The 27,848-nt window shown below is 36.0% G+C and overlaps 1 protein-coding gene across 3 annotated transcripts; it reads right to left on the bottom strand.

The window, feature by feature from the left end:
• Positions 1–7,332: 7,332 nt before the first annotated feature.
• Positions 7,333–27,583, bottom strand: LOC18592704 (tryptophan aminotransferase-related protein 4-like). Of its 3 annotated transcripts, XM_088809155.1 has the most exons (6): positions 27,065–27,583; positions 26,153–26,447; positions 25,775–26,067; positions 25,275–25,555; positions 15,185–15,237; positions 7,333–7,521 (listed from the first exon to the last, which is right to left on the bottom strand). In XM_088809155.1, the coding sequence occupies exons 1-5, from the start codon at positions 27,358–27,360 to the stop codon at positions 15,215–15,217; spliced, it is 1,188 nt and encodes a 395-aa protein (XP_088665281.1). In that variant the 5' UTR covers positions 27,361–27,583; the 3' UTR covers positions 7,333–7,521; positions 15,185–15,214. The 3 variants fall into 3 exon arrangements, with proteins under 3 accessions (XP_088665281.1, XP_088665282.1, XP_007019615.3); XM_088809156.1 differs by lacking the exon at positions 15,185–15,237; XM_007019553.3 differs by lacking the exons at positions 7,333–7,521; positions 15,185–15,237 and adding an exon at positions 21,602–22,134 and having other exon boundaries at positions 27,065–27,575.
• Positions 27,584–27,848: the final 265 nt, after the last annotated feature.

Consider the following 27,848-nt stretch of genomic DNA (forward strand, 5'->3'; position numbering starts at 1 on the left):
TGATGACACTCTAATATACTCGAGAAGTTGGGAAGAGCATGCAGAACATTTAAGGATCGTGCTACAAACCCTACGGGAGCATAGATTGTACGCGAAATTTTCTAAGTGCGCATTTTGGTTGAGTAGTGTTGGTTTCAGGGACATATTGTGTCTAAGGATGGAGTACAATTAGATCCTAGCAAAGTTGAGGCAATTTTGTTGGATTTTGGAGTTTCTTGGATCATATACTTGCCTTTGGCAGAATTTGCATACAATAACAGTTACCAAGCGAGTATCAAGATGGCGCCATTTTAGGCACTATATGGGCGAAAGTGCAGGTCACCCATTGGGTGGGTGGAAGTTGGAGAAAGGAAATTATTGGGGAAGGAGATGGTACAAGCAACAATGGAAAGAGAACAAATAATTCAAGAACGAATGTTGGCCGCTCAAAGTAGACAAAAGTCGTATGCTGACAACAGACGCAGACCCCTAGAGTTCAAAGTAGGTGATCATGTGTTTCTAAAAGTGTCACCATGTAAAGGAGTACGAAGATTTGGCAAGGAAGGCAAACTCAGTCCTCGATATATTGGCTCATTTGAAATACTGAAACGCGTAAGAGCTGTTGCATATTGATTGACATTACCATTGGATTTTGAAGGGGTTAATCCAGTGTTTCATGTATCCATGCTCAGAAAATATGTTCAAGACCCTTCACATGTGATACAACATGATACGATACTGTTGGAAGATGGGTTGAAGTACCAAGAGCAGCCTGTAGCTATAGCGGACTATCAAGTAAAAAGGCTTCGCTCTAAAGACACCGTCTTAGTGAAAGTAGTATGGCAAAGCCACTCAGTAAAGGAAGCAACTTGGGAACCATAAGAGGAAATGCGAGCAGAATATCCATATTTATTTAAGAGCTAAGTGTACTGTTAAGTATCTCTATGTTCATGTAATTCGAGGACGAATTTTTTTAAAGTAGCGGAGACTGTAACGCCCCACTCATAAAACGATAAAAAAGAAGAAAAATTAAGTAGGGGGGTCGGCTAAAAAGAGAAGGAAGAAAAGAGAGAGAAAAAGAAAAGTCAAGCTGCCAAAAAGAGAGAAAAGACAAGAAAGAAAAAGAAAAAGAAAGAGAAGAGGAAAGAGAAGGAAGAGAGTGGGGGACCTTAGGGAGAGAAAGGAGAGAGGGGGAGCAGCGTCTCGGGGAGAAGAAAAAGAAAGAGAAAGAGAAGAAGAAAGAGAGGGAGAGCACGGAGACGAGGAAAAGAAGAAGAGGGAAGAAAAAAGAAAAAGAAAAAGAAAAAGAAGGAAAGAAAGAGTAGCGGTAGAGGAGTAGAAATAAAGCGAAGAAAGAAGAAAAAGAAAAAGAAAAAGAAGGAGAGAAGGAGCAACGGCGGAGGAGAAGAAGGAGAGGAAAAAAAAAAAGCTAAATATACGCAAGAATCAATAGCGAAGTAGCGTCCCGCTATTTTGAGGTGAGTGGGTGCTACATTTCAAAAGTATGTCCCTATAATATAATATATATGTCATAGTTGATAGTTGATAAAATTATGGACAATATGAGTTAGTAAAAAGCCTTAGGTTGTTTGTGCTTGTGACAAAGATTTTAAATTCATTTTTCTTCATAATATATATATATATATATATATATATATATATATCTACTTGCTTTTAAATATAGGGAAACAAACCTTTGACTGGCTTTCACTTCAAAATCATACCTTGCAAGTTTGTGTGATGTTTAGGCCAATGGCCTTTGTTTTGATTCATAGAAGTTGATGATAAATTATTTATTTCATTTAGCATGCCAATTTGGTAAATATGCCATGCTTTGAAATAAATTATGCACAACATTCATTTTTTGATTATATAGCTTTTAATCTGTCATGTTATGCAAATGTATTAAATGCAATGATTTTATTTTAACGTGATTAAGATACTCTGGGTAGGACCTATTACCACACCAGGTCAAGTGTGGTCTTTGTGCACAAAGTAAGAATTGTTGATTATCGATATTTGATTGTAAAAAGGGGGACCTGAAGCCCCGATTTATATTTGGTGATGTGGGTAATTCCCACGAGTAGGCAAAGGGGGACCTGAAGTCCCGATTTATATTTGGTGACGTGGGTAGTTTCCACGAGTAGGCAAAGGGGGACCTGAAGCCTCGATTTATATTTGGTGACGTGGGTAGTTCCCACGAGTAGGTAAAGAGGGACCTGAAGCCTCGATTCATTTGGTGAAGTGGGCAATTCCCACGAGTAGGTGATGATATCGGAAAAGTAAGCCTAAGGGCTATATTAATCCTATTCGAAGATGATGGTCCCTTGTGAATTTTTATTTCACTATGCATGGCATTAGCACTTGAAAATTTTCATTTAATGGGAAGTGAAATTTACATATTCATTGGTGATCAATTATTTCACCTTTTTATATTTGACTATTCATCTTTCACTTGTCATTAAAATTAAATGTTGACTGGATGTTGGGGTTGAAAGGTGTCACGACCCGAAATTCCCATCGAGCCCTTGACAATCACCCCGATGTCTCGATTGACATTCATTACCTGGAATGCCAACCGAAACTTCGCAAGGCTTTCGCATCAGTTTTACTTCTCCCCTGTGAGCAATAGTTACTAAATACCATGTTTTAAAGAAATATAGACTAATTTCAAATAAAAAATAATCAAAAAGTAATTTCTACTACACAGGGGTATTTTGGTCATTTTACCCAAAATTTTTGAACCTTGGTAAAAATATGATATATGAGTAATAAGCATCCATTTCATGTCTAAAAATATGTTTCATTGTCTAATTCATCAATTTAAAGTGAAATTATAGCTATTCAAATTAAATAAATATATTAAATAAAATATTCCATTTTCTTATAAAACAGTATTTATAGAACTCTGTGTAAATAATTTTTATAGTGTAAAAGCAAAATAAATTCATACATACAATGGCACACACAGCCAGGTATACAAAATATTCTACAATGACATGTGGGCTCCCAAAATAAATATATATGTACAAGACTATAGACCTACAATTTTTAAGGGTGCAAACCCAAAAGCAAACCCTCGACATAATCGGTGGTCTACAGACTACTCTGAGCCTGAAATGGGTGAAAAGAAGGGGTGAGTTTTTATAAACCCAGTGAGTAAGCAAATTTCATCTAAAACATCTAAAGTTGAGAAATGGAGACAATTTAAAATATCTCATCATAATATGATTCATAACATCAAATCTCATTTCATTTCATATAAATCAATTTCATTTCATAAAAATAAACAAGGCTTATGATTCTCATAAAAACTTGGCTCGTGCCAAAAACTTGCACTCGGTGACACCTTGGGTCGAGGCATCCAACCGAGTCCGCCAAGGCTGTTAAAATAACATATGAGTATAAAACTCATTTTTTTACATTTAAAAGCACAGCCATTCCTTGGTGTTGGCTGAGTTTCACCCTCACGTGGTGGTTCGGCGTAAGGTGAACTCTAACGTTACCTTAGGAGATACCCTTCGTGCCTCTCATACCAAGGTAAAATATAACTGAGTTTACCGTGCCCCTTTAATAGGCTGGTCCACGGAAACTCGCCCACTGCAGTAAGCTAATCAAGTAACCCACCAATTCAATAAAATTTTCGACAGCATGACATGGCTAATATAATATTACCAGCCTGTCAAGGCAAAGCAAAATAGTTCATATATTCCACACAAACACAAATCCAGCCATGCTTGCCATCACATTGTCATAAGCCATCAATTCAAACCATATGTCAAAACATATATATATCACAAGTATATAGCCTCCACTTACTTAATTTCCAAAACTAGTATTCAATTTCAAAACAAGTTATAAATCTCATTTTGTTTAATCAACACTTCAATTATAAAACATAATAGTTTGCAATTTAAATTCATTTTTCTTTAAAACATAAAAACGAGTATAAACTACTTTAGATAGTTAAGATGAAAGTTTGATTACTCACAATAGTAGGAGTTTAGAGTACTCCTATTCTTGGTCCTCAGGCACAATATCTTTACCCTTATCAAAGGGCTCACCACCTATACATAATACACAACACGCAATTCAATATGTTTGTGCCAAACTGTTATAAAACTATTTCAGGCTCTATATGAATGCATGGAATTTGATGAGAATTGTTCGAATAATCACTTAAAGACGGTGTTCTACGTGGGTTCAATTATGATCGGACTGAATTGGCATTTGACCTAACTTGTACTATGCCTTTTTTAATTAGCCAAAACATCCAATTCAACTCTAAATATCTTCATTACACTTCCAATATTCTAATACACCAAAGCATTACAATGAACTTGATTTTTGACTAACTTCACCATTTTTCGAAATTCATTCCGATTCTGAAATAACATACCAATCAATGTCTATACAGTCTTGTAAATCCATATATATATCATTAGGAATCAAATCCAAGTCCATTTACTATGATTTTCTCATTTTCCATCAAGCCATTTTCTAAAGGAACTATATTTTTCAATAACCGGTTTCGATATCCAACACTATATTTCATCAATTCCTAGCTAAATAACATGAAATACAACCAAATCCATCATCAACATGCCCTATAGAAAATTCGGCCAAATGAGGGTGGTTGAAGAACATGTGATTTTCTTGCTTGTTTTTCCTTCCAAACATTACAAAATGATTAAAAACACTAGGATATTATGAAATCTAGCAAAATTCATAACCAAAGCTTCTCTCTCTAGATTTGGCCAGTAAAGGTTCCCTCTTGAAAACTTGAATTTCAACCATGGATAATGAAAAAGAATGCATGGGAAAGGTAGATCACAAGCTAAAATTAAAAAATCTTACCTTTACTTGCTTGATTCCTTAAAATCCAACAATTTCTCTTGAATTTTTCCTTCCTAGGGTTTGTTCTTCTCTTTTTCTATTTGTTCCCTTGCTTGGCCGACCATAAGAGTGAAATGGGAGAAGTGTGTGCTTGTTTTCTTTTTTAAGGGGATTATAAAAGAATTAAAATTTGCCACGTGTCACCATGTAATTGGTCCATGCTTAAAACTTAATAATTAAGCATTTCATTCCCACCACATATAATCTCTCACTAAAAATAATAATGGGTGAAATTCATGGGTTTGAGAAGTGTCATGGTGGTGTAAAATTCTAAAATTTCCAATTTCGTCCTCATGGACACTTAAAATGACCGTTTTGCCCCTATGTTCGGAAAAATGTCAAAATTGAAAATTTTCACTTTTCAAATTCAAATAATGCTCTAATTAATCAAATTTAGTCAAAATATCATCCAACATTCCAATTTTGCCCTTGGGTGGCAAAATTACCATTTTGCCCCTACGTTATGAAAATTCTCGATTGGACTCCAAATCAATCCTCGAACTTCGAATCACCATATTAAGACATTCTAAGATTCAATAACTCTCAAATACATCGTAAACTCTTTATTTGGCCTTGTTCGAGGCTTTAATAAACTTAATTGTACTACTAGGTACAATACCGACTTTTAACAATTTTTCGATACATTCACTTATGCATACATTCTATCAAGCACATGAATGACATGACAAGTATATAATAGAGTAGGGCTTGACAAAAGGTTTTCTAATACCTTATATACAACTGTTTTCACATATGTCTACTTGTGAATTATTATTTTTAAAAATTGCAAGGTATAATAAAAAAAAAATCTCTCAGTTTTATGGAATGTATTTTCTACGCTTACTCTTGGATTTATAAACATTCCACCTTTATGTTTGTTTCCCTTCCTTGCCTGCTCACGGGGTCAATGATGTTCACTAAGTTTGAGACTCACATCCCTTTTATTTCCCCTTCTTACAGATAGAGATCAGTCTAACGTGTAATCATCGGTGCATAATTCAAATAATGCTCTAATTAATCAAATTTAGTCAAAATATCATCCAACATTCCAATTTTGCCCTTGGGTGGCAAAATTACCATTTTGCCCCTACGTTATGAAAATTCTCGATTGGACTCCAAATCAATCCTCGAACTTTGAATCACCATATTAAGACATTCTAAGATTCAATAACTCTCAAATACATCGTAAACTCTTTATTTGGCCTTGTTCGAGGCTTTAATAAACTTAATTGTACTACTAGGTACAATACCGACTTTTAACAATTTTTCGATACATTCACTTATGCATACATTCTATCAAGCACATGAATGACATGACAAGTATATAATAGAGTAGGGCTTGACAAAAGGTTTTCTAATACCTTATATACAACTGTTTTCACATATGTCTACTTGTGAATTATTATTTTTAAAAATTGCAAGGTATAATAAAAAAAAAATCTCTCAGTTTTATGGAATGTATTTTCTACGCTTACTCTTGGATTTATAAACATTCCACCTTTATGTTTGTTTCCCTTCCTTGCCTGCTCACGGGGTCAATGATGTTCACTAAGTTTGAGACTCACATCCCTTTTATTTCCCCTTCTTACAGATAGAGATCAGTCTAACGTGTAATCATCGGTGCATAATTCAAATAATGCTCTAATTAATCAAATTTAGTCAAAATATCATCCAACATTCCAATTTTGCCCTTGGGTGGCAAAATTACCATTTTGCCCCTACGTTATGAAAATTCTCGATTGGACTCCAAATCAATCCTCGAACTTCGAATCACCATATTAAGACATTCTAAGATTCAATAACTCTCAAATACATCGTAAACTCTTTATTTGGCCTTGTTCGAGGCTTTAATAAACTTAATTGTACTACTAGGTACAATACCGACTTTTAACAATTTTTCGATACATTCACTTATGCTTACATTCTATCAAGCACATGAATGACATGACAAGTATATAATAGAGTAGGGCTTGACAAAAGGTTTTCTAGTACCTTATATACAACTGTTTTCACATATGTCTACTTGTGAATTATTATTTTTAAGAATTGCAAGGTATAATAAAAACAAAATCTCTCAGTTTTATGGAATGTATTTTCTACGCTTACTCTTGGATTTATAAACATTCCACCTTTATGTTTGTTTCCCTTCCTTGCCTGCTCACGGGGTCAATGATGTTCACTAAGTTTGAGACTCACATCCCTTTTATTTCCCCTTCTTATAGATAGAGATCAGTCTAACGTGTAATCATCGGTGCATACGGACCACCGTAGAGTAGGTAAATGTCACGACCCAAAATTTGGGCCATGACTAGCAGATGAGCCTAATGGATGTAGTCCACTAAGCCCAAGACAGCATATTAATATAACCTTTTCACCATTCCATTAAAAGTGGCTAAGTCACATTTTATAACTTTGAATCAAAATAATACTAAACATTGCCATCTCATAGTGGCCTGCTAATCAAAGTGTATATATATTGTCTAAACATAATTTAATAATTTACATCGGTTTGTCTATACACAATAAAAGAGTACTCAACGTCCAGTAGATAAACTCAAACAAATGTACAACTACTGAATGCTGAGACACCTACCAATAGTTGAATCTACGAGGTCACCTCAACCTAATTACCGACTGCCTCCTGATCTGAAAACATGAAGTTGAAAACGGTGAGTATAAACCTAGTGAGTGAACAGAAAGGGAACAAGCAATCAATAGGAAAAATTTGAAAATCATGCTGCACTTGTTTCAAAACAATGTAATTTAGTTTTACTCTTATTAAAACCCCTTCTTAGACCCTTAAATGGTTGATTACTTGATAATAATGAATCCACACATAAAAAAGAAATTGAAGAATGAAGGTTTCAATGATATATAAGTAAGTCCAATGAAACGAAGGGTCCTCGTTGCAGCGAAAAGGCATTCTCGCTGCAGTAATGAATTTTTATGACAGCGAAGTTAGGGCTCGAGTTACTAGCTAGACTAGGGTTTCTCAACCGACCGAGGATTTCTCTCAAAATTTCCCCATTCTAAACTTAGTTAGATAATCCCCAAACATGTTGGAAGTCCATGCTCAACTAGGGTATAAATGAAATGGAAAAAAATGGCAAAAAACCCACAAGATAGCAAAATGGATAAAAGGTTTCTCGCTGCAGTGAGTTTCACTTGGCCAAAACAAAAAGTTTCTCACTGCAACAAGAACCAGGTCAGGTGAAGGCCCTCAAACTCGAGAGTTTCTTGCTACAGCGAGAAACAGAGCACCAAGAAAAAGCCATCCTGCTAAAATGACAAAAGCAACATGAAACACAAACAATTTCCTAAAGTTCAACATGCCAAATTCATATGCATTTCAACCATAAACCATATTCATGAGTTTTCATTCTTTAAACATATATACATATACATACATGGATAAATACCAATACCACTATCATCTCATCCAGCTCATGTGCATCCCCCCACATCGTGCACATAGCCGGAGTCATCGTGTGCATCCCCCAACATCGTGCACAATCAGTGCCATCGTGTACATCCCCCCACATCGTGCACACGAGCACTATCATCATCCATCTCCCTCACCACCACCATTACCAGCATCTGCATTCTCCCACATTGTGCACACACACGGTTATAATCATCACACAATATCAACCATTATGCACAACATATATATATATATATATATAAATATATATATATATCTATATATATACCAACATAATGTAGTAGTGCATGGATCCATAACAACCACATGTCACAACATAAAATCAATTTATCAAAGGCTTGTTCCCAAGGCACTTGTTTTTAAGGAAAGTTGGATAAAATCATTCAAGTACTTTCCCAAAACAAATTTTGAAATGCAAGTTCACTCACTGGTATTTTGTTAAATCCTTACTCAACTCTAACTTCTTCTATTGGTCCAAATGGGCGATGGGGCTTCGTTGGAACCTATTATCACATTTGCATCACCATTAAGTCAATTCACATACTTATAAAATCTAAAAGCTTTCTCTTAATTAGCTTTCAAATTGCCATTTAAATGGCTATCTAAGTTCACTATTCTAATCACTCTAAAGTGAATGAACAACCCCAACTACCAAATCACCCTCAAGTCTAAACACTAATCATTTTCAACATAAAAACTCAATTCTAGTGTACTACTCACCTTGGTAGCTTGTATTTGAAATTCTTCCCAACAACTTTCAAGTTATTATTAAAGCTTCCTCTTTCTCTCTCTAAAACACCTAACTAGTGAGAGAGAGTATGGAAATAAGATTTTTTCAAGGATTTCAAAGTGAGAGAGTGGAAGAGCACAAGGGTTTATGAAAGGAGTGCACCAAGGCATGAAAAGTGGAGCTATTTTAAGGGAGGTTATGGAGCTTTCATATCAAGCTTTCATAGAGGATGAAAGCAACGTGAGATGAGAGAAAGAAGAAGGAGAAAAGCTGCTGGAGAATGAAGAAGTTGTTGGAAGAACAAGATATTTATAGCCCATGCTTCTCCACTTCACTTAAATTACGAAAATGCCCCTCCACAAATTTGCTTATTCTCTTCTAATCCTTTATGCAATCTTTTACTCTTTTAACACTAGGACAAGGTCCATAATGGTCTAGAAATGCTCGAGTTCATGAAAACTTAAAAATTTTGACCCGAGGTGAAAAATGACCATTTTGCCCCTACCATGGAAATCATCATCATTTTCATTTCCTTCGTCATTTTACCCATATTTTCATCATTCATATATGCCTTACGCCTACTTAGGCCTTAATATTGTTGAAAACTTACTTTTGGGGGCTTACTAAAGAAAGGACGAAACTACCCCTAGCTCGTGTTATTTCATCCATTACTAACTATGAGTCTATAAAGGTCAAGGTCTCACATTCTCCCCCACTTAAAGAAATTCGATCCCTGAATTTAAATTTAGCTATAAGATAACGTACCTCTAAGTATCAAAGAGGTGTGGATATTTGGTTCGCATCTCCTTCTCTACTTCCCACGTTACCTCTTCACTAGTGTGGTTTCGCACAATACTTTCACTAAGGCTACATCCTTTGAACAGAGCTTTTTGACTTACTTATCAAGGATAGCCACTGGTTGTTCCTCATAGGTTAGATCATTTTGTTTCTGAATGGTTTCATACTGTATTACATGAGATGGATCAGGGTTATATTTCCTAAGCATTGACACATGGAATACGAGGTGAATATTCGAGAGGTCTAGTGGTAGCGCTAAACGATAATCCACTACTCTAACCCTTTTTAAGATCTCGAAGGGTCTTATATACCGAGGGCTTAGTTTTCCTTTCTTGCAGAACCTCATTACCCCTTTAGTTGGTGAAACCTTCAGGAATACGTGATCTCCCACTTGAAACTCCAAGTCTCTCCGTCTGTTATCAGCATATGATTTATGTCTACTTTGTGCTAACAACATCCTCTGCCAAATTATCTGTATCTTTTCAGTGGCGTCTTGTACCAACTCAGGCCCCAAAAGTTTCCTTTCTCCCACCTCTAGCTATCCAATAGGTGACTTGAACCTTTGTCCATATAATGCCTCAAACGGTGCCATTTGGATGCTAGCTTGGAAACTGTTGTTGTAAGCCAACTTTACTAGGGGTAGATATCGATCCCACCTGACCCCAAGGTCTATCACACAGGCCCTCAACATATCTTTCACTGTTTGTGTCGTCCGTTTAGACTATCCATTAGTCTAAGGGTGGAAAGCTGTGCTGAAGTCCAACTTAGTGCCTAACGCTTCTTGTAACTTTCCCTAAAACCTACTGGTGAATTGAGCTCCTTTATCGATACTATAGAAATGGGGATACCATGCAGCCGTACTATCTCATTCACATAAACTCGAGCTTACTAGACAGCACCATAAGTAGTCTTAATCGAAAAAAAATAGGCTGACTTCGTTAACCGGTCTACTACTATCCAAGGCAAACCCATTATGCAATCCATTGCAATATGCTCCCACTTCCATTCGGGCACTAGTAATGGCTGTAGTAGCCCTGCAAGCTTTTGATGCTTGACCTTAACTTACTGACAAACCAAGCACTTGGAAATAAACTCAGCTACATCTCTCTTAAGTCCTTCCCACCAATACACCTCTTTCAAATCTTGATACATCTTTGTAGCCCCTAGATGTACCACATAGGCTGCGATGTGAGCCTTCTCCAATATTTTTCTCCTCAATCCAACATTATCGGGCACATAAAGTCCTGTTTCATACCTCACTACTCCACTTGTGCCTTTAGTAAACATATTTCCTTTCCTTCTTTGAGGATCCTCTAAGGCCTTAGCTACGAAATAATCTTTACTTTGTGCTTCTTTGATTCAGTCTATTAAGATAGGCCTCACTCTAAAATGTGCTAGCAATGCATTTGCCTCCGAAACTTCTAAATGCACACCCATGTCTCCCAAGCTATGCATCTCCCTAATCAAAGATCTCCTGTTCACGGAGATATGTGCCAAGCATCCCATAGATTTTTGACTCAAGGCATCCGCCACTACATTTGCCTTACCGAGATGGTAAAGAATAGTACAATCATAATCCTTTAGCAACTCCATCCATCTGCGTTGCCGTAAGTTAAGATCCCTCTACTGAAATATATACTTTAAACTTTTATGGTCCGTATACATCTCGTAAGTTTCACCATATAAGTAATGCCTCCAAATCTTTAAGGCAAACATGATTGCTGCCATCTCCAAATCATGTGTGGGGTAATTCTACTCATGCCTTTTAAGTTGCCTTGATGCATACGCAATCACCTTCCCATGCTACATTAATACACACCCTAAACAAACCCGCGATGCATCACAAAATACCATATAACCCCCCGTGCCTGGTGGTAGGCTTAATATTGGAGCTGTGGTGAGACATGCCTTAAGCTTCTTAAAGCTATCCTCACAAGCATCAGAGCACTCAAATTTTGTATCTTTACGTGTCAGCTTAGTCAAAGGGGCGACTATTTTAGAGAAGTCCTTCACAAATCAACTATAATAGCTTGCCAAACCCAAAAAACTTCTAATCTCAGTAATTGATGTTGGCCTTGGCCACTTTTCCAGTGCCTCAACTTTCTTTGGATTGACTTGTACCCCATCCTTGGATACCACATGTCCCAAGAATGCAACATTTTCAAGCCAGAACTCACACTTGGAGAACTTGGCATACAATCAATGTTCTCTCAAAGTTTGGAGCACTATCTTAAGATGCTGCTCATGCTCCTCCCTACTCCTCGAGTAGGTCAAGATGTCATCAATAAACACCACTATGAACTTGTCCAAATAGGGCTTGAACACTCAGTTCATCAAATCCATAAAGGCCGTAAGAGCATTCGTGAGCCCGAATGACATCACTAACTCATAGTGCTCATATCTTGTTCAAAATGCAGTCTTGGGTATATCGTCATTCCGGATTCTCAACTAGTGGTACCCAAATCGCAGATCTATCTTAGAGAAATATTGTGCTCCTTGTCGTTGATCAAATAAATCATCTATTCTTGGAAGGGGATACTTATTCTTCACCGTCACTTTATTAAGCTGTCGGTAATCAATGCACAGCCTAAGTGACCCATCTTTCTTCTTCACAAATAACACTGATGTTCCCCATGGTGAGACGCTAGGATAGATGAAGCCTTTATCCAATAGATCTTCTAACTGATCCTTAAGCTCTTTAAGCTCCGCAGGTGCCATCCTATACGGGGGTATGGATATAGGTCTAGTGTTAAAAATCAAATCTATGCAAAATTCAATCTCCCGCTCAGGAGGTAAACCTGGTAGTTCCTCAAGAAATACATCCATGAACTCATTCACCACCGACACTTGGCTTATTTCTTCAACCTTCGCCTCAATATCCCTTACCACAACCAAGTAACCTATACAACCCTGTCTTAAAAACTTTCTAATAGACATGACTGATATCAAATTGGTTGGAGTATTACTCTTATCCCCCTGAATACTTAATGATGATTCACCGGGAATATCAAACCTAACCAATTTATGATAGCAGTCCACACTGGCATGGCAAGGTGATAACCAATCCATTTCCAAAATCACATCAAAGTCTAAGGTGTCTAACACCACTAAATTTACCAAAGTATCATTGTCCTTGACTCGAACAACACAGGACTCATATTCCCATTCAGCCATAAATACCTCATTTAAAAGAGTAGTCACTATTAATTGTTCTTTTTTCTTAACACGATCTTTATCCAAACGAGATGCAAAACATGGAGAGATAAAAGAGTGGGTAGCACCAGGATCAAATAAGACTCGAGCATTCATATTACAAACAAAAATAGTACCTAAGACCACTACATTGGATGTATGGGCCTCTTGGGGTGTTAGAGCATAAACCTTCACCTAGCCCCTACCAACAGAACTCAAACGTTCAGACCCAGATGGCCTGCCTTGAGAAGAAGTACCAGCACCTCTACCTCTGGATCCACTAACCTCCCGACCAGATGAGGCAGCAACTAAAGGAGCAGACGACGCTAGTTGGGTGGAACCACGAGCAGAATCTTGTGACTGATGATCCATTTGACAATTCCTCCTAATATGTCCAGGTTGACCACACCCATAACAAACTATCACAATACGTAAGCATCATCCATTATGTCTTCTCCCACAAGTATTATAAGGGTGGATAACTTAACTACTTTGTCTCGAATCTTGCTACCTCCTAGCACTGAAAGTTCTTTGTCTCGCCCCAACACTAGCATTAGGCAGGTCACTCCCTTGTTGGGATAATCGTGAATCCTTCTATGGACCTTAACATCTAGAGGATGAAACACCACTACTGAAATCTCTATGACCTTGATAACCCTCTCTCTTGGCCCTTTTTGCTCTATCCCTCATAGCCCTACTCTCACTAGTCTTCATCTCAATCCACTGAGCGCAATCCACTGCTGCGGAGTAGGTATTGAAATCTTGGGATGCCACAGCCCTAAACAATGGCTCTACTAGCCCATCCACAAACCTTTGAATTTTCATCTCCTCAGTGGAAACTAGGTAGGGCACATACAGAGCTAGCTACATAAATTTGATGTCGTATTCTGACACCGTCATACCTGGGGTTTGTACTAAGGCCTCAAACTCCTTAGCTCGTGCATTACGTACACTAAGTGGTAAGAATCAGTCTAAGAAGGCTGTACTGAATTCACTCTAAGTCAACGGTGTTGCATCCGTTGATCTGCCTCTACATAGAGAACTATACCACTTTTATGCCACATCCTCTAATTAGAAGGCGGCTAGCTCAACTGACCAGACACTGGAACATCCCAAGGCTTTACAAATCTTCTCCATCTTATCTAAGAAAACCTAGGGTTTCTCTTATACATTAGACCCTGAAAATGACAGGGGCTTAAGCTTAAGAACATCAGGAAAAGAAATATTTAGATGTCTCATCTTAACCTCATGATGTTGGCGATCGACCTATCCTTGGGAGCTAGGGGATTCTTGTACTGTAGGTCTCCCATTTACTACCCTCTGTATATCATCCATACGGGCTACCATCATCTCTACAACCGATTGACTCCCTGTAGGCCTGTCGCGAAATCCTCAATGGTAATACCCCCTGTTGGTTGTCTATCTACACCACCCAAAGACTGTCCTTCCTCTCACCTACTCACAAGCGTATCTGCCCTCACCGACCTAGTGGCCCTGCCATGTCTACCTCACCCCTTAAGGGTAGATGCCCATGGCCTATTTTTCAACTCATCAGGAGCATCTTGCTCCCCCATCCGTCTTGAGGCAGCTCGTCTCTTAGGCGACATTCTTATCTAGACAAGAGCAAACACCTGTTATTAAACACATTTTATAATCATACTTAAGGCAAAAATGTGGTTTCTAAGATAGGGAATCTATGTAGTCACTTGGTTGTAAAATGTGTCGCAGTTCACACTTCACAACCAAAGTTCCCACATAAAGACCCAACACTCCGCTGGACCAACAAATGGAAGTCCTAAGACCTAGACAACCTAGGGCTCTGATACCAAGTCTGTCACGATCCAAATTTTGGGCCATGACCAACTCATGAGCCCAATAGAAGTAGTCCACTAAGCCCAAGCAAGCCTATTAATATAACCTTTTCACCATTCCATTAAAAGTTGCTAACTCACATTTTATAACTTTGAATCAAAATAATACTAAACATTGCCATCTCATAGTGTCTTGCCAATCAAAGTGTACATATATTGTCTAAACATAATTTAATAATTTATATCGGTTTGTCTATACACAACAAAAGAGTACTCGACTTCCAGCAGAGAAACTCAGACAAATGTACAGCAACTAAATATCGAGACACCTACCAATAGTCGAATCTACGAGGTCACCTCGACCTAATTACCGATTGCTTCTTGATCTGAAAACATGAAGTTGAAAACGGTGAGTATAAACCCAGTGAGTGAACAGAAAGGGAACAAGCAATTAATAGGAAAAATTTGAAAATCATGATGCACTTGTTTCAAAACAATGCAATTTAGTTTTACTCTTATTAAAATCCGTCCTTAGACCCTTAAATGGTTGATCACTTGAGAATGATGAATCCACACATAACAAAGAAATTGAAGAATGAAGGTTTCAGTGATATATAAGTAAATCCAATGAAACGAAGGGTCCTCGCTGCAGCGGAAAGGCATTCTCGCTACAGTAATCAATTTTTGCGATAACAAAGTTAGGGCTCGAGTGACTAGCTAGACTAGGGTTTCTCAATCGACCGAGGATTTCTCTCAAAATTTCCTCATTCCAAACTTAGTTAGATAATCCCCAAACATGTTGGAAGTCCATGCTCAACTAGGGTATAAATGAAATGCAAAAAATGGCAAAAAACCCACAATATAGCAAAATGGACAGAAGGTTTCTTGCTGCAGTGAGATTCTTTCTCGCTGTAGCAAGTTTCACTTGGCCAAAATAAAAAGTTTCTCGCTGTAGCGAGAAGCTACAGTGACTTTCTCACTGCAGTGAGAACCAGGTCAGGTGAAGGCCCTCAAACTTGAGAGTTTCTCGCTGCAGCGAGAAACAGAGCACCAAGAAAAAGGTTTTCTTTCTTTCAAGAAAAAGCCATCTTGCTAAAACGACATAAGCAACATGAAACACAAACAATTTCCTAAAGTTCAACATGCCAAATTCATATGCATTTCAACCATAAACCATATTCATGAGTTTTCATTCTCTAAACATATATACATATACATACATGGATAAATACCAATACCACTATCATCTCATCCAACTCATGTGCATCCCTCCACATCGTGCACATAGCCGGAGTCATCGTGTGCATCCCCCCATATTGTGCACAATAAGTGCCATCGTGTACATCCCCCCACATCGTGCACATAGGCACTATCATCATCCATCTCCCTCACCACCACCATTACCGGCATCCGCATTCTCCCACATCGTGCACACACACAGTTATAATCATCACACAATATCAACCATCATGCACAACATATATACATCTATATATATACCAACATAATGTAGTAGTGCATGGATCCATAACAACCGCATGTCACAACATAAAATCAAGTTATCAAAGGCTTGTTCCCAAGGCACTTGTTTTTAAGGAAAATTGGATAAAATCATTCAAGTATATTGTGCAAATAGGTTTACTTTCCCAAAACGAATTTTGAAATGCAAGTTCACTCACCGGTATTTTTTTAAATCTTTACTCAACTCCAACTTCCTCTATTGGTCCAAATGGGGAGATGGGCCTTCGTTGGAACCTATTATCACATTAGCATCACCATTAAGTCAATTCACATACTTATAAAATCTAAAAGCTCCAACTTCCTCTATTGGTCCAAATGGGGAGATGGGCCTTCGTTGGAACCTATTATCACATTATCATCACCATTAAGTCAATTCACATACTTATAAAATCTAAAAGCTTTCTCTTAGTTAGCTTTCAAATTGCCATTTAAGTGGCTATCTAAGTTCACCATTCTAATCACTCTAAAGTGAATGAACAACCCCAACTATCAAATCACCCCTAAGTCTAAACACTAATCATTTTCAACATAAAAACTCAATTCTAGTGTACTACTCACCTTGGTAGCTTGGATTTGAAATTCTTCCCAACAACTTTCAAGCTATTATTAAAGCTTCCTCTTTCTCTCTCTAAAACACCTAACTAGTGAGAGAGAGTATGGAAACAAGATTTTTTTAAGGGTTTCAAAGTGAGAGAGTGGAAGAGCACAAGGGTTTACGAAAGAAGTGCACCAAGGCATGAAAAGTGGAGCTATTTTAAAGGAGGTTATGGAGCTTTCATATCAAGCTTTCATGGAGGATGAAAGCAACGTGAGATGAGAGGAAGATGAAAGAGAAAAGCTGTTGGAGAATGAAGAAGCTACTAGCAGACAAGATATTTATAGCCCATGCTTATCCACTTCACTTAAATTAAAAAAATGCCTCTCCACAAATTAGCTTATTCTCTTCCAATCCTTTGTGCAATCTTTTACTCTTTTGGCACTGGGACAAGGTCCATAATGGTCTAAAAATACTCGAGTTCATGAAAACTTAAAAATTTTGACCCGAGGTGAAAAATGACCATTTTGCTCCTATCATGGAAATCATCATCATTTTCATTTCCTTCATCATTTTACCCATTTTTTCATCATTCATTTATGCCTTAGGCCTAATTAGGCCTTAATATTGTTTAAAACTTACTTTTCGGGGCTTACTAAAGAAATGACGAAACTACCCCTAGCCCATGTTATTGCGTTCATTACTAACTATGAGTTTATAAAGGTCAAGGTCTCACAATAAAGGCCTCTCCTAACCCCGCTCTGAGTCATTCCACTGTTTAGGGTTGTGTTGGAAAGAAATTGCTAGATGTTGAAAAAATGTTGTTAACTCATAAACTTGATTTGTTATTATCTTGAATGGAGTAGACAGTAATTTAATTATTAATATTTGCTTACACACGTGATTTGATTATATGTATTTAATGAATCTAGTGGAAGTCTTAAATGAGGCTTGTTCGAGACTTAGCAAAAATTCTTTAGAAGTCTCGGACGCCGGTAACGACCAAGGAAAGGTCGTTACAATCATACACATGGCCAACGAAGAAACTTATACAAGTTTCTCATTCTTTAACCTTGTGAATAAGGCAAAAATATCTTCCTTAATAACATCTATTCTTGATAGATATTTGATAACATTTCTCAATTTGATATACTAGTCCAAACATATTGCCTAGATTTCATAATAGCATCAAGTATATGCCGCGCAAAGTGATTTATATATGTATTCTAGCAGCCTAGACATTTAAAGAGTATATGTAAGTATTCATGTAAGACCAATCAATTTAAACGAGATAGGAATCTTAATCTGAATGCTCCCACTATTTTCTTTGAAATGATAACCTTTCATATCATCTCAAAAGATATCTACAAAAATTCTCTTAGTGGGCTAAAATCACATCCATTCTGGTCATGACCTTGAGTTTGCTCAATAAGCCATGATAAGTGGATTAGGTAGGTAACTAAACTTACCAATTCTATCTCTATACAACCCTTAGATCAAGGAGGTGGCAACACATTGCCTAAACACATCATATATGTTTTGCCTTGCGCCTCTAGTTTCCATAATAATCAAGTTTTGCCTAAACATATCATATATGTTTCACCTTGAGCCTTTAGTATCCATAATAATCAAGTTTCCAAGCATCCAAATTTTCTGAAACTAGTTGAGTAGGATCCACTCTTCATAGTATCAACATATTGTAATAAAGTTTGACCTTGAGTTTACTCAACAAGCCTCATTAATGAAGACCTCTGGTTTTTGCTATGAAAGTGGAAGGCATCTTAATCTTGTGTAGCATGTGACTCAATATTTAATGTGGGATTTTTTGTAAGGTCTCATCTTTGCATGCATAACGTTTATTAAATCACATAAAATAAATCTATGATATGCACACTACTTTGGATGATTATGGACTTTTGCTACACTAATTTCTTCAAGCCATTGAATGGTTATTTAATTCTATATCTGGAAACCTTTCATATATGAAAAGTTTTATTAATCAAAATTAGCAACTTATCCATTTCTAATCTTATTAGGATTAGAATTAAATTTTATTACAAACTAAAACAGTTTTAATTTACGCTCTTAAACGTTTTTGGTGGTCCTATTATTAATCCATGTATGGTTGAAGATTGCATGCCATCCATTACCTAAACATTTTAGGTAATTTAAATTAAGTTATGGACAATAAATCTTTATTTAATATTTGTGTCATGTTCGGATTTTCTTGTCTTAACTGAAAATATGTTTAACTGAAAATATGTTCTACTGCAGACAACAGCAGACATGTCCCCATTACATGACATTATGATGGCCTATTTTTAGGAATTTAATTCCAATAAAATTTATCTTGATAGATAACTCATGAAACAATTCCAAAATATTTTTTAGAATTTTAGGAGGTGATTTGACTATTCAAAAAATTCAAAAACCATAACCCATATCTGTAAGTGGCAAAATTGGTTTTTTAAATTCTTTGGTGGTTTAAAATTAGGAATTAAATTCCAATAAACTTTATCCTAATTTCTAACTCATGGAACAATTCTAAAGTAATTTTTCAAGATTTTAAAAGGTGATTAGACTATTCAAAAACTTTGACTTAGAGTTTTTGCTCGTAACAACATTTTACAGCCACGTTTTATGACTTTGCAACCACCCTCCATCCTAGGGCAGCATTTTGTCTTGGAACGTTTCCATGGTACTTGTCTTCCTTACATTTCCAATAATTTATTGAGACTTTAATCTCCATTTTACATACTGATAATGCACCAAGAATAGATCTAGACAATTTTGTATTCTGCTATTAAAATAGCCTTGTATTATCATGAAAACAAATTAAATCTTGCCGATTCATTTGTGCATCTTATGCACACTTTAATCTACATATTTGGACACTTAAAAATTTGAATAATGTTTTATAATTAAGGATTAAATGACATAAATCAAATTTGTCCCAAAAGATAGAATCGAAATCACAAGAGCATTTCTTCTTAGTTACTCGAACATTTCATATTCAATTTCTAAATGATATTAACAATAATAGACATGATAAACTGAGCCATGTACAACCATGGATGGCTCTGATACTAATGTTGGTTTCCTCGAGTAATGCAATTATAAATAAAATATGTAGTGAAAATATTAAAACTTAAGAACCTAAACCATGAACCACCACAGTCGGTTGTGATATAAACAAAAAAAAATAGTTGTACCTTAGCCCTTAGAATGTATAAATTCTTAAAGGGCAACAAAGATATTTCTTCACTTAAATGCACACCAAGGTCCGGTTGTTGCAAACCAAAATCGTCCAAATGTCCGATTTCCAATGTAGTCCACACAATCACTATGAACTCGAATCTTTTTCAAAAGGTTGGGGTTGTTTTTTACAAAACCTTGTGCTAGCAAGAAAGTTTACAAAGCTTAAGTGTCTTTCGTACTCTTTCTCTTGGCTAAACCTAAGAGGAAGAACTTTTCTTTCTCTTTACAATGTGCAGTTAAAAGCAAGATTAGGAAGAAAAAGCGTTCTCTCGCTCTTTTGGTCTAAAACAACATATTTATAGTTAAGGTTAAAGCATAAGTAGCTTTTAGTTATCACCACATGACTTTTAGATAATTAAGTATTTGACCCCATGGCTTATTTAAACATTTTAATTAAGCCCAACAGAAGTTCATAACCTCTATTCAATTAAGTTCGTACTTAATTGTAAAAGCCAATTTTAATCATATCACAGTGATTTATGTGTGACCCATTAGGCTCCTACTAAGTTGGTAATGGACTTGAATTATAATTATAATGAATTAGTATTAAATGAATCATATTCATTATCAATTCCCAATTAATTAATTTAGTCTCATAGACCAAGATTGGCATTTTACAATGCATCATGACTACCCAAATGTTAGGAAAGTCAATATGGTTTGACTAACCATTTCGTGTACATTCTATTAGTATAATTCATTCCCTTATCATATATCCCAAAGATAATAAGAGCATGGTGCAATGTCTACTCTTATTGATCTCTATATTTGTTATTAAAGTTAGATCATTAGGTTTGCAGAGACTTATGAAACTTCTTTTCATAATCTCTAAATAGCCTTGGCTAAGGACTTCAACAAGCTAATATCAACTAAGAACCGTTAAGGTATGCCCCCAAATCACTTGAGGTGATGACTCATTTCTTGTTCACTCATTTACCGTCACATGCTTTATACTACAACCAACCATATCCTGTTTTGGCATCCTTGTTAGAACATGTAGTGCTTTGATCAAAATATAACACTCCATATATAAGACAACCTGGTGTCTTAAGTATAAGGAGTATTTACACAACTAACACATAAGAAATATTTGCATGACACTAAAGTGAGATACCAAATGCATTTCTCATGTCGGGTCATATTCAATGAACTTGCTCTTTCAAGGTAAACACCTACATGCTAGTTTCAAATATATCTATACTTTAATCTATGAGATCGATTACTTACTTTAGAAGTAAAGAATAGTATGTGTTGAGCTTTGAGCATTATTGATACCTCGTCTTAATAATACAATGATTAAGAACTTTTAGGAATAATGCTTTGATGCATAAGAATCTCATAAATATATTTTATTACAATTTCTTTGCAAAGCATGTATAGTTTCATGGGCTTTATCTACATAAATATAAATAGTAATTAAATTACAAACTCATGGATAAAGAACTATTTCAATGCTATTATAATCAGAAAAGTCATAGATAAATTGCTTAATGTGCAATTCCCATACAACAACTAATTGGCTTGCATGGCTCATACTAACATAATAGACATGAGCCTTTTATAAAGATCAAGTCTAAAAGGTGAATAGACATGAACCCTTCCCCCTCTCTTAATAACCAAATATTAATAAAGGTCTTGTATCTATATCTCTGTAATACAAGTAATAATAGAAATGTTGGGAAGCTTTTGATCAACAAATTGTTGATCTCATTCTTTACATGATTTTGTTTTGATCAACAAAATGCTGATCTCATTTTTCACATGATTTTGGCACCATCTTCCTCTGAGACTAATTTGTTTAAACGTTTGATTAATATATCAAAATCATCTTGGCTTCGAACCAGGCTGAGTCTAACATAGCGATCTTCTGAACCAAATCTGTTTCCCTGACGAGCAATGATTTTAGCTTCCTTGAGAACTGCATAACAATCTTTATCTTCTTCTCTCTCACATTTCAACCATGCATAAGCTGCCATAATTATTAGGTTGTTAAAATCACTTATCTTTGTATTTAAAGACATTCTGTAGTATATGGTTGAAGAAGCAGTGGTAAGAATGATATGTAGTGAAGATAGGAATTCAAGTAGTTGATTAAATGCTTAGACTTGTCAATTATACTTGGTTTTGTAACATTGACTATATGACTCGAGAGCAAAGAACTGATGTCAATTTATAAGAAGGTTTATGATGTGAAGGGTTAATGTTTTAATAAATCAAATTAGAGTTAAAGTGAAGATAATTGCTTGGGCAAGAAAAAAGCAAGTTAGTAATGTTTCTAAACTAAATAATGGATTGATTCCGTTGAGCTAATGGCTATCTTGGATGCATTGCTGTCACAAGAAGCATTCTAATGTTCTGGAACTCAGCTTGGTGTGGGCATAAGGTAAGCTTGTTCTATTCTCATAAGGAGTTTGTTTACTTTTTACTTGGCTAGTGGTGCATATGTTTTGTTGTGTGCTTTACATGTCTGCCATGATTACATTTTAGATCAAGCTTTTACCCTTATTGTGTAATTTTCTACCTTAGTTGATTTTTCTGATAAATGAGCATTATGCTTCGGATTGTGGTGAAGATAGGTGCATCATTATGCCTTATGGGAAGTTTGCTACATCAGAATTAGATTACTTTCAAAATTGGTGCAACTGGTTAGTCAAATTCTTTTGGTTTATTACCATATTTATGCATCATATACTAATCTAGCATAGGTATGATGTTTTTGATGTTTTAGGATATTTTTAATCTTTGTTTCATAGCCTCACGTCTTGTAAGTGTCAGCCTATGTGCTTTACTTGTTGAATTATTGTGCAAGTTGTGCATTATTGAAGCTGGTAATGGGAGCAGTTGAGTGTCTTTTTTTTTTTTAAGCAAGTTGAGTGTTTTATGGATTTTGTTTGCTCCTTATTTAAACATGTAACTAACTTAATGAAATGAAGTTTTCAGTTTTGATTTTAAGCCTCATTATCCCTCTTTGTTCTTCGAAATTATTTGGTGCTTGATAGTACTTGTATTGCAAGTTTTGTGCCTTTGTTGCAACCTTAAATTAGCTCCTTTACAATTAGCCAGAAGATAGAATAAGCTACATTAGCGGCTTCATTTCATCAACTGCATTGTTCTAGCTTTTTTTTTTTTTTTTGGGTTTGTGTGTTGCCATCAACACCAACAAACTCCCTACTTAAGCATCCAATTCCACAAAAGGAGAACAAAGATAAAATTTGTATATATAGGTATAATGGTGTTGGAATAAAGGTATAAGCGATCACAACACTAGGGTAGCCAAAATTTGATAACTACTTAGACATTTAGGTTGAAGTTCAACAAGCAGAATGAAACATTTAATTGATAGATTTTCTGTTGGATTCAATAAGGTATGCGCACAACTAGACTAGTACCTGTAGTGGATTAGAGTAGTAGACTAGTAGTTTTAAGGTCGTTGTCCTATAGTTGCCTTTCAATTATTAGTGAAATCATATGTGTTATAGATAATAGATATGGTTTACTTTCAGTTTGACAAAGCTAAATGTTGTACAATCTTAAAATAATAGAATTAAGTTCAAGAGGAGTGAATTGATGCCCTGATGGTCATAAGTAGTGCACCAGGATGTGATTGTTGGTGCCAAGATCTGAATGATAGAGCATGAAAGAGTGGTTGTTCCTGTTGTATTAGAGTTTTTATCATTTCACTTTGAAAATCCAATGTCATTTATAGTACAACTTGTTGACTCTATCTGTTTTTTATGATAACAAAATATTCTTTATTTATTGATGTATAACTTCACTACTTAAGTATGCAAAACAAAATTTAAAACCCTTAATAAAGTTGATGATTAAAGGCAAGTCAAGAAGCTTGCTCACTTAAAAGAAAGGTTAATCAGTTAAAGAGCGAAAGAAAGAAAAGGTTAGTAAAAACAAAACATCATTAACTGATTAATGTGGAGCCTTAACAAGTTAAGGCAAAACTAGGTGCCATATAAAGGCAAGGCAAAAAAGTCTTAATTAGTTAGCACTAGGCTTAACTGATTAAGAAGGTGCTGGAAGCAAAACACTGAAGCTTGCTAATCGGTTAAGCAAAAGGGTTAATCGGTTAAAGCTTAAGACTTAAAGCATTTTGAAGCATCAAAAATTAAATTCAAAGTGAAGTTAGCCGTTAAAGGACGCTAAATAAGAGATTTTGAACTTGAAAATATTTTAATTGGTTAACGTTTATTTCAATCGGTTAAAGTTGAAGGAAAAGAAGCCCTAAACAATTAAAGGGAGGACTAACCAATTGAAGGAAGATTGTTGATTGGAGAAGTTTGAAAACATAATATTTTTAATTAGTTAAAGTTTCATTTAACCGATTAATATAGTGAACAGAGTTGTCAAACAGTGCAAGTCAGAGAGAAGGCTTAATTGGTTAAAGCCTGCCTTTAACCAATTAATGGAACACTGTCTGCCCATTTGAATTTGATTGCTAAAAGACAAAATATCGGCTATAACGGCATTAGACATGTTCACAATAGCTAGAAACTATCTTTAATAGAAAAATCTAAGTCTCAAAGTATAAAAGAAAACTTCAACGGTAAAAAAGCAAGAAAAAAGTGTTTGAGCTTGATTGTATTCGTTTTAGATCAGCAATGGTGATCACATGTATTCCTTTTTCTTCTTATTTCTTGGTTGATTAGAGTGTGGGAAGCACTCTAAGATTTACTGTAAGGGATTAAAGCTTGGGTTAAAAGCTCACCTTGTAAAAGTTTGGTGGAAGCTGTTAATTTCACTGGTTTAGTGAAGTAGGTTGAAAATCTTTGATTTGGATATCAAGGTAGTAGATGTAGGCTAAGGGAATTAAACCATTATAAATATTTATACTTTGTCCACTTCCCTCCACCTTTCCTTGCTTGGTGCCTTTTAACCTTAACAAGTTTTAAACCTTTCATCTTATATTTTACAAAAAGCTTTTCAAGATCAAAAAACTGCCTTCAAAATTTTTAGTGCCATTCACCTCTCTTTTGGCACTCCATTGGGACCTACACAACCAATTTAATTGACTGCACTGAATAACCAGCTAAACATTAAACATGTATGCAACACTGCAGAAAAAATTTAGGCCTAAAGTGAGGTTGAGAGAATTACCTGGTGAGAATTCTCTGAATTTATTGTAAAAAGTGCAGTATTGTGGATTAATTTTCTGGACAGAGAAGCGCTTTGACAAGGACAATGTCCTGGTCAATCTTTCCCACCTGGTCTTCATTGTCTGGTAAGCAAAGTCAAATAATTCCCTTCCTTCTCCTTCTAGGGCTGCTTTTAAAAGCTTAAAAGCTCTTAACTGGCTATCTCTAGAAACACCCATGGAACTTAGCTGCATGTGTATTGTCATTCTGTTATACACATTTTCATCCTTTACCACAGCCCACCTGTGTAAGACACAAATGTGATTTCTGTAATTCTGCTCAATAGAATTGAAACTGGTCAATGTAGTTGCTAAGCTAGTTATAATGAAAGGGTATAATTCAACAACCGTGAAAGAGATTGCTATCCTGTTTCATAGTAGTTAATGAAGCACTATAGGCCTATGGCACTAATGAACAGTTAGAATGATAAGTTTACTAGAGAATAGTGGTCAGACTTTTTACCCAAATCTGCTGCCAGCATGACCAGAAAGCTTGGAAAGCGTAAATACCATCAGATCTTCATCTGCAGGAGCTGTAATTGGTGTAAAATGCGGCCAGTAATATGCACGATCATAAATTGTTTTGACATTAGGGCCCTGAAGAATCACTTTGTTTAATCGTCCATCAGGATTGTTTGGTGAAGTGACAACCTCAATCATATTTGTGCTGGTATCTGATTTGTTCTTCCATGCGTTAGCATCTCCTTGAAACTTGAATTTTTCTGAACTAAAATATTCTGCTTGTTCTTTGTAGAGCTGTCAACATTCAATTTGGTATCAAATCAAGGACAACGATTTACAGAATTGAGCGGAAAGTTACAATATGGGTAATGGAACAGACCGCGTAGTAAGGGACTGAAGCTACAACTCCTGCAGGGGAGGAGGAATTTTCAAGGGACAGGGCATAAGCTGCAGCACTAAGAACTTGGGTTGAACCTGTACCAAAAATAATAAATCTGTTTTCTGTGACAGCATTCCCTACAAGTGCGTGTACTTTGCGAATCAGCCTTTCTAGTTCTTTTGAGATGTAAGTGCTACCATCAAAGCTATAGCTCATTCGGTGCCACCCTGCTACTACCAGTGCACTACTAGCTGCATGCTGTAGCCAGAAAGGTTCCAAAAATAATGGATCCCCGCTGCAAATAAAAATGTGTCAAACAAAACCTATGTGCTGTAAACCAAAATAATCATATTCAAAGAAAGTTTGAAAATTCCAGTGGTTTTTAATGATTTCTAATGACTGAAACTCCCCACTTTAATTAGAAGGACTCTTTAAGCTTAAATTGATGAGACGGTAAATTAAAATGACCACATTGAAAGAAAGTTTTGATTAGTTCTTGAGTATCTTCTCAACAAATCCACCATTATGTGGTGGGGACGGAAGGAGTCCCGTCTAACTTTAGAATGGATGGACTTTCACTATGTTGTCAACAATGGGAAATTCATCATAGGGAGCAACTACACAACCACCACCAACAAAACGCATCCTGAGAGACCAACTTGACTAAGATCTGAATGAAGGGGAGGGACAGAATTAAACTTAGGTAGTCACTGGCTTTCTGTAAACCATCAGAATTAAAGCTATAAACACCCAAAACAATCAAAGCTGTTAATTTATTCTTCTTACTTTTTTAAATAAGTAAATGAAATGACTAAAACTTGTCATCAAGGAATCAAATATGAATCATCAAAGCTTAAACTTGACTAACAAGAAGGAAAGACTTTTCTGATATCAAGTGTTGCAGAGAGGTACCCATCGGCATTTGCCATGCAGTGAGGGATATACTGAGAGCAGTCAGGCCCTGTATAGCATGCGTTGCATTCACAAACTGGTTCAGTATTTCCATCAACCACCAAGCCATCCAAGTAAGCTCTTCCATGGCCTGAACAGGATGTAGCTGCCACAGCTTCAGCTTCTGCTGCGGCTCTTGAGCTCCAACTCAGGTTCCATTGACCACCAACATAAATATTGATAATAAACAACAGGTTGAGAATTAAAGAAGAAACCAGACATCCCGCAAACTTGAAGCTTAATCTACTCTTGACCATGTTATCTTTTGAGGCTCCCGATCATCTGAGAGAACCTCCTTTATACTTGAATTGAAAAAGGAAACAGAGTGATCAGGGTCATAACTGTTGCAGGCGTTGTTGATATGATTTTAGTTGTATAATTGCATGGTGGAATATCAATTTCTTTATTTGTTATATCATTAGGTGGGATTTAGAGATGCAGATAATGATTTTTTAATGGATGTGGAACATGAGTACCACGACTGGTAGCTCTCGAATTCATACTTTGAAACTTTTTTTTTTTTATATTTTCTAAGAAAACTTTGAAGTCCGTGGTAGTACTTTCTTTGGGTATTAGGGAAATTAATAAGGTTAGAAGTCTAGCGTTGGAAACGTCTATACTATTTTTCAATAAGAAAACAATAATATAAATTTCATAATGATGTGACTTGCGCAACTAATCTGATTTTTTTATCTGCTAAGCAAATATTAGAAAATTTAATAAAATTTTATATTTTTTCTTTTCA

Source organism: Theobroma cacao, chromosome 8 (assembly GCF_053813885.1).
Source record: "Theobroma cacao isolate CCN51 chromosome 8, ASM5381388v1, whole genome shotgun sequence".
NCBI lineage: Eukaryota > Viridiplantae > Streptophyta > Magnoliopsida > Malvales > Malvaceae > Theobroma > Theobroma cacao.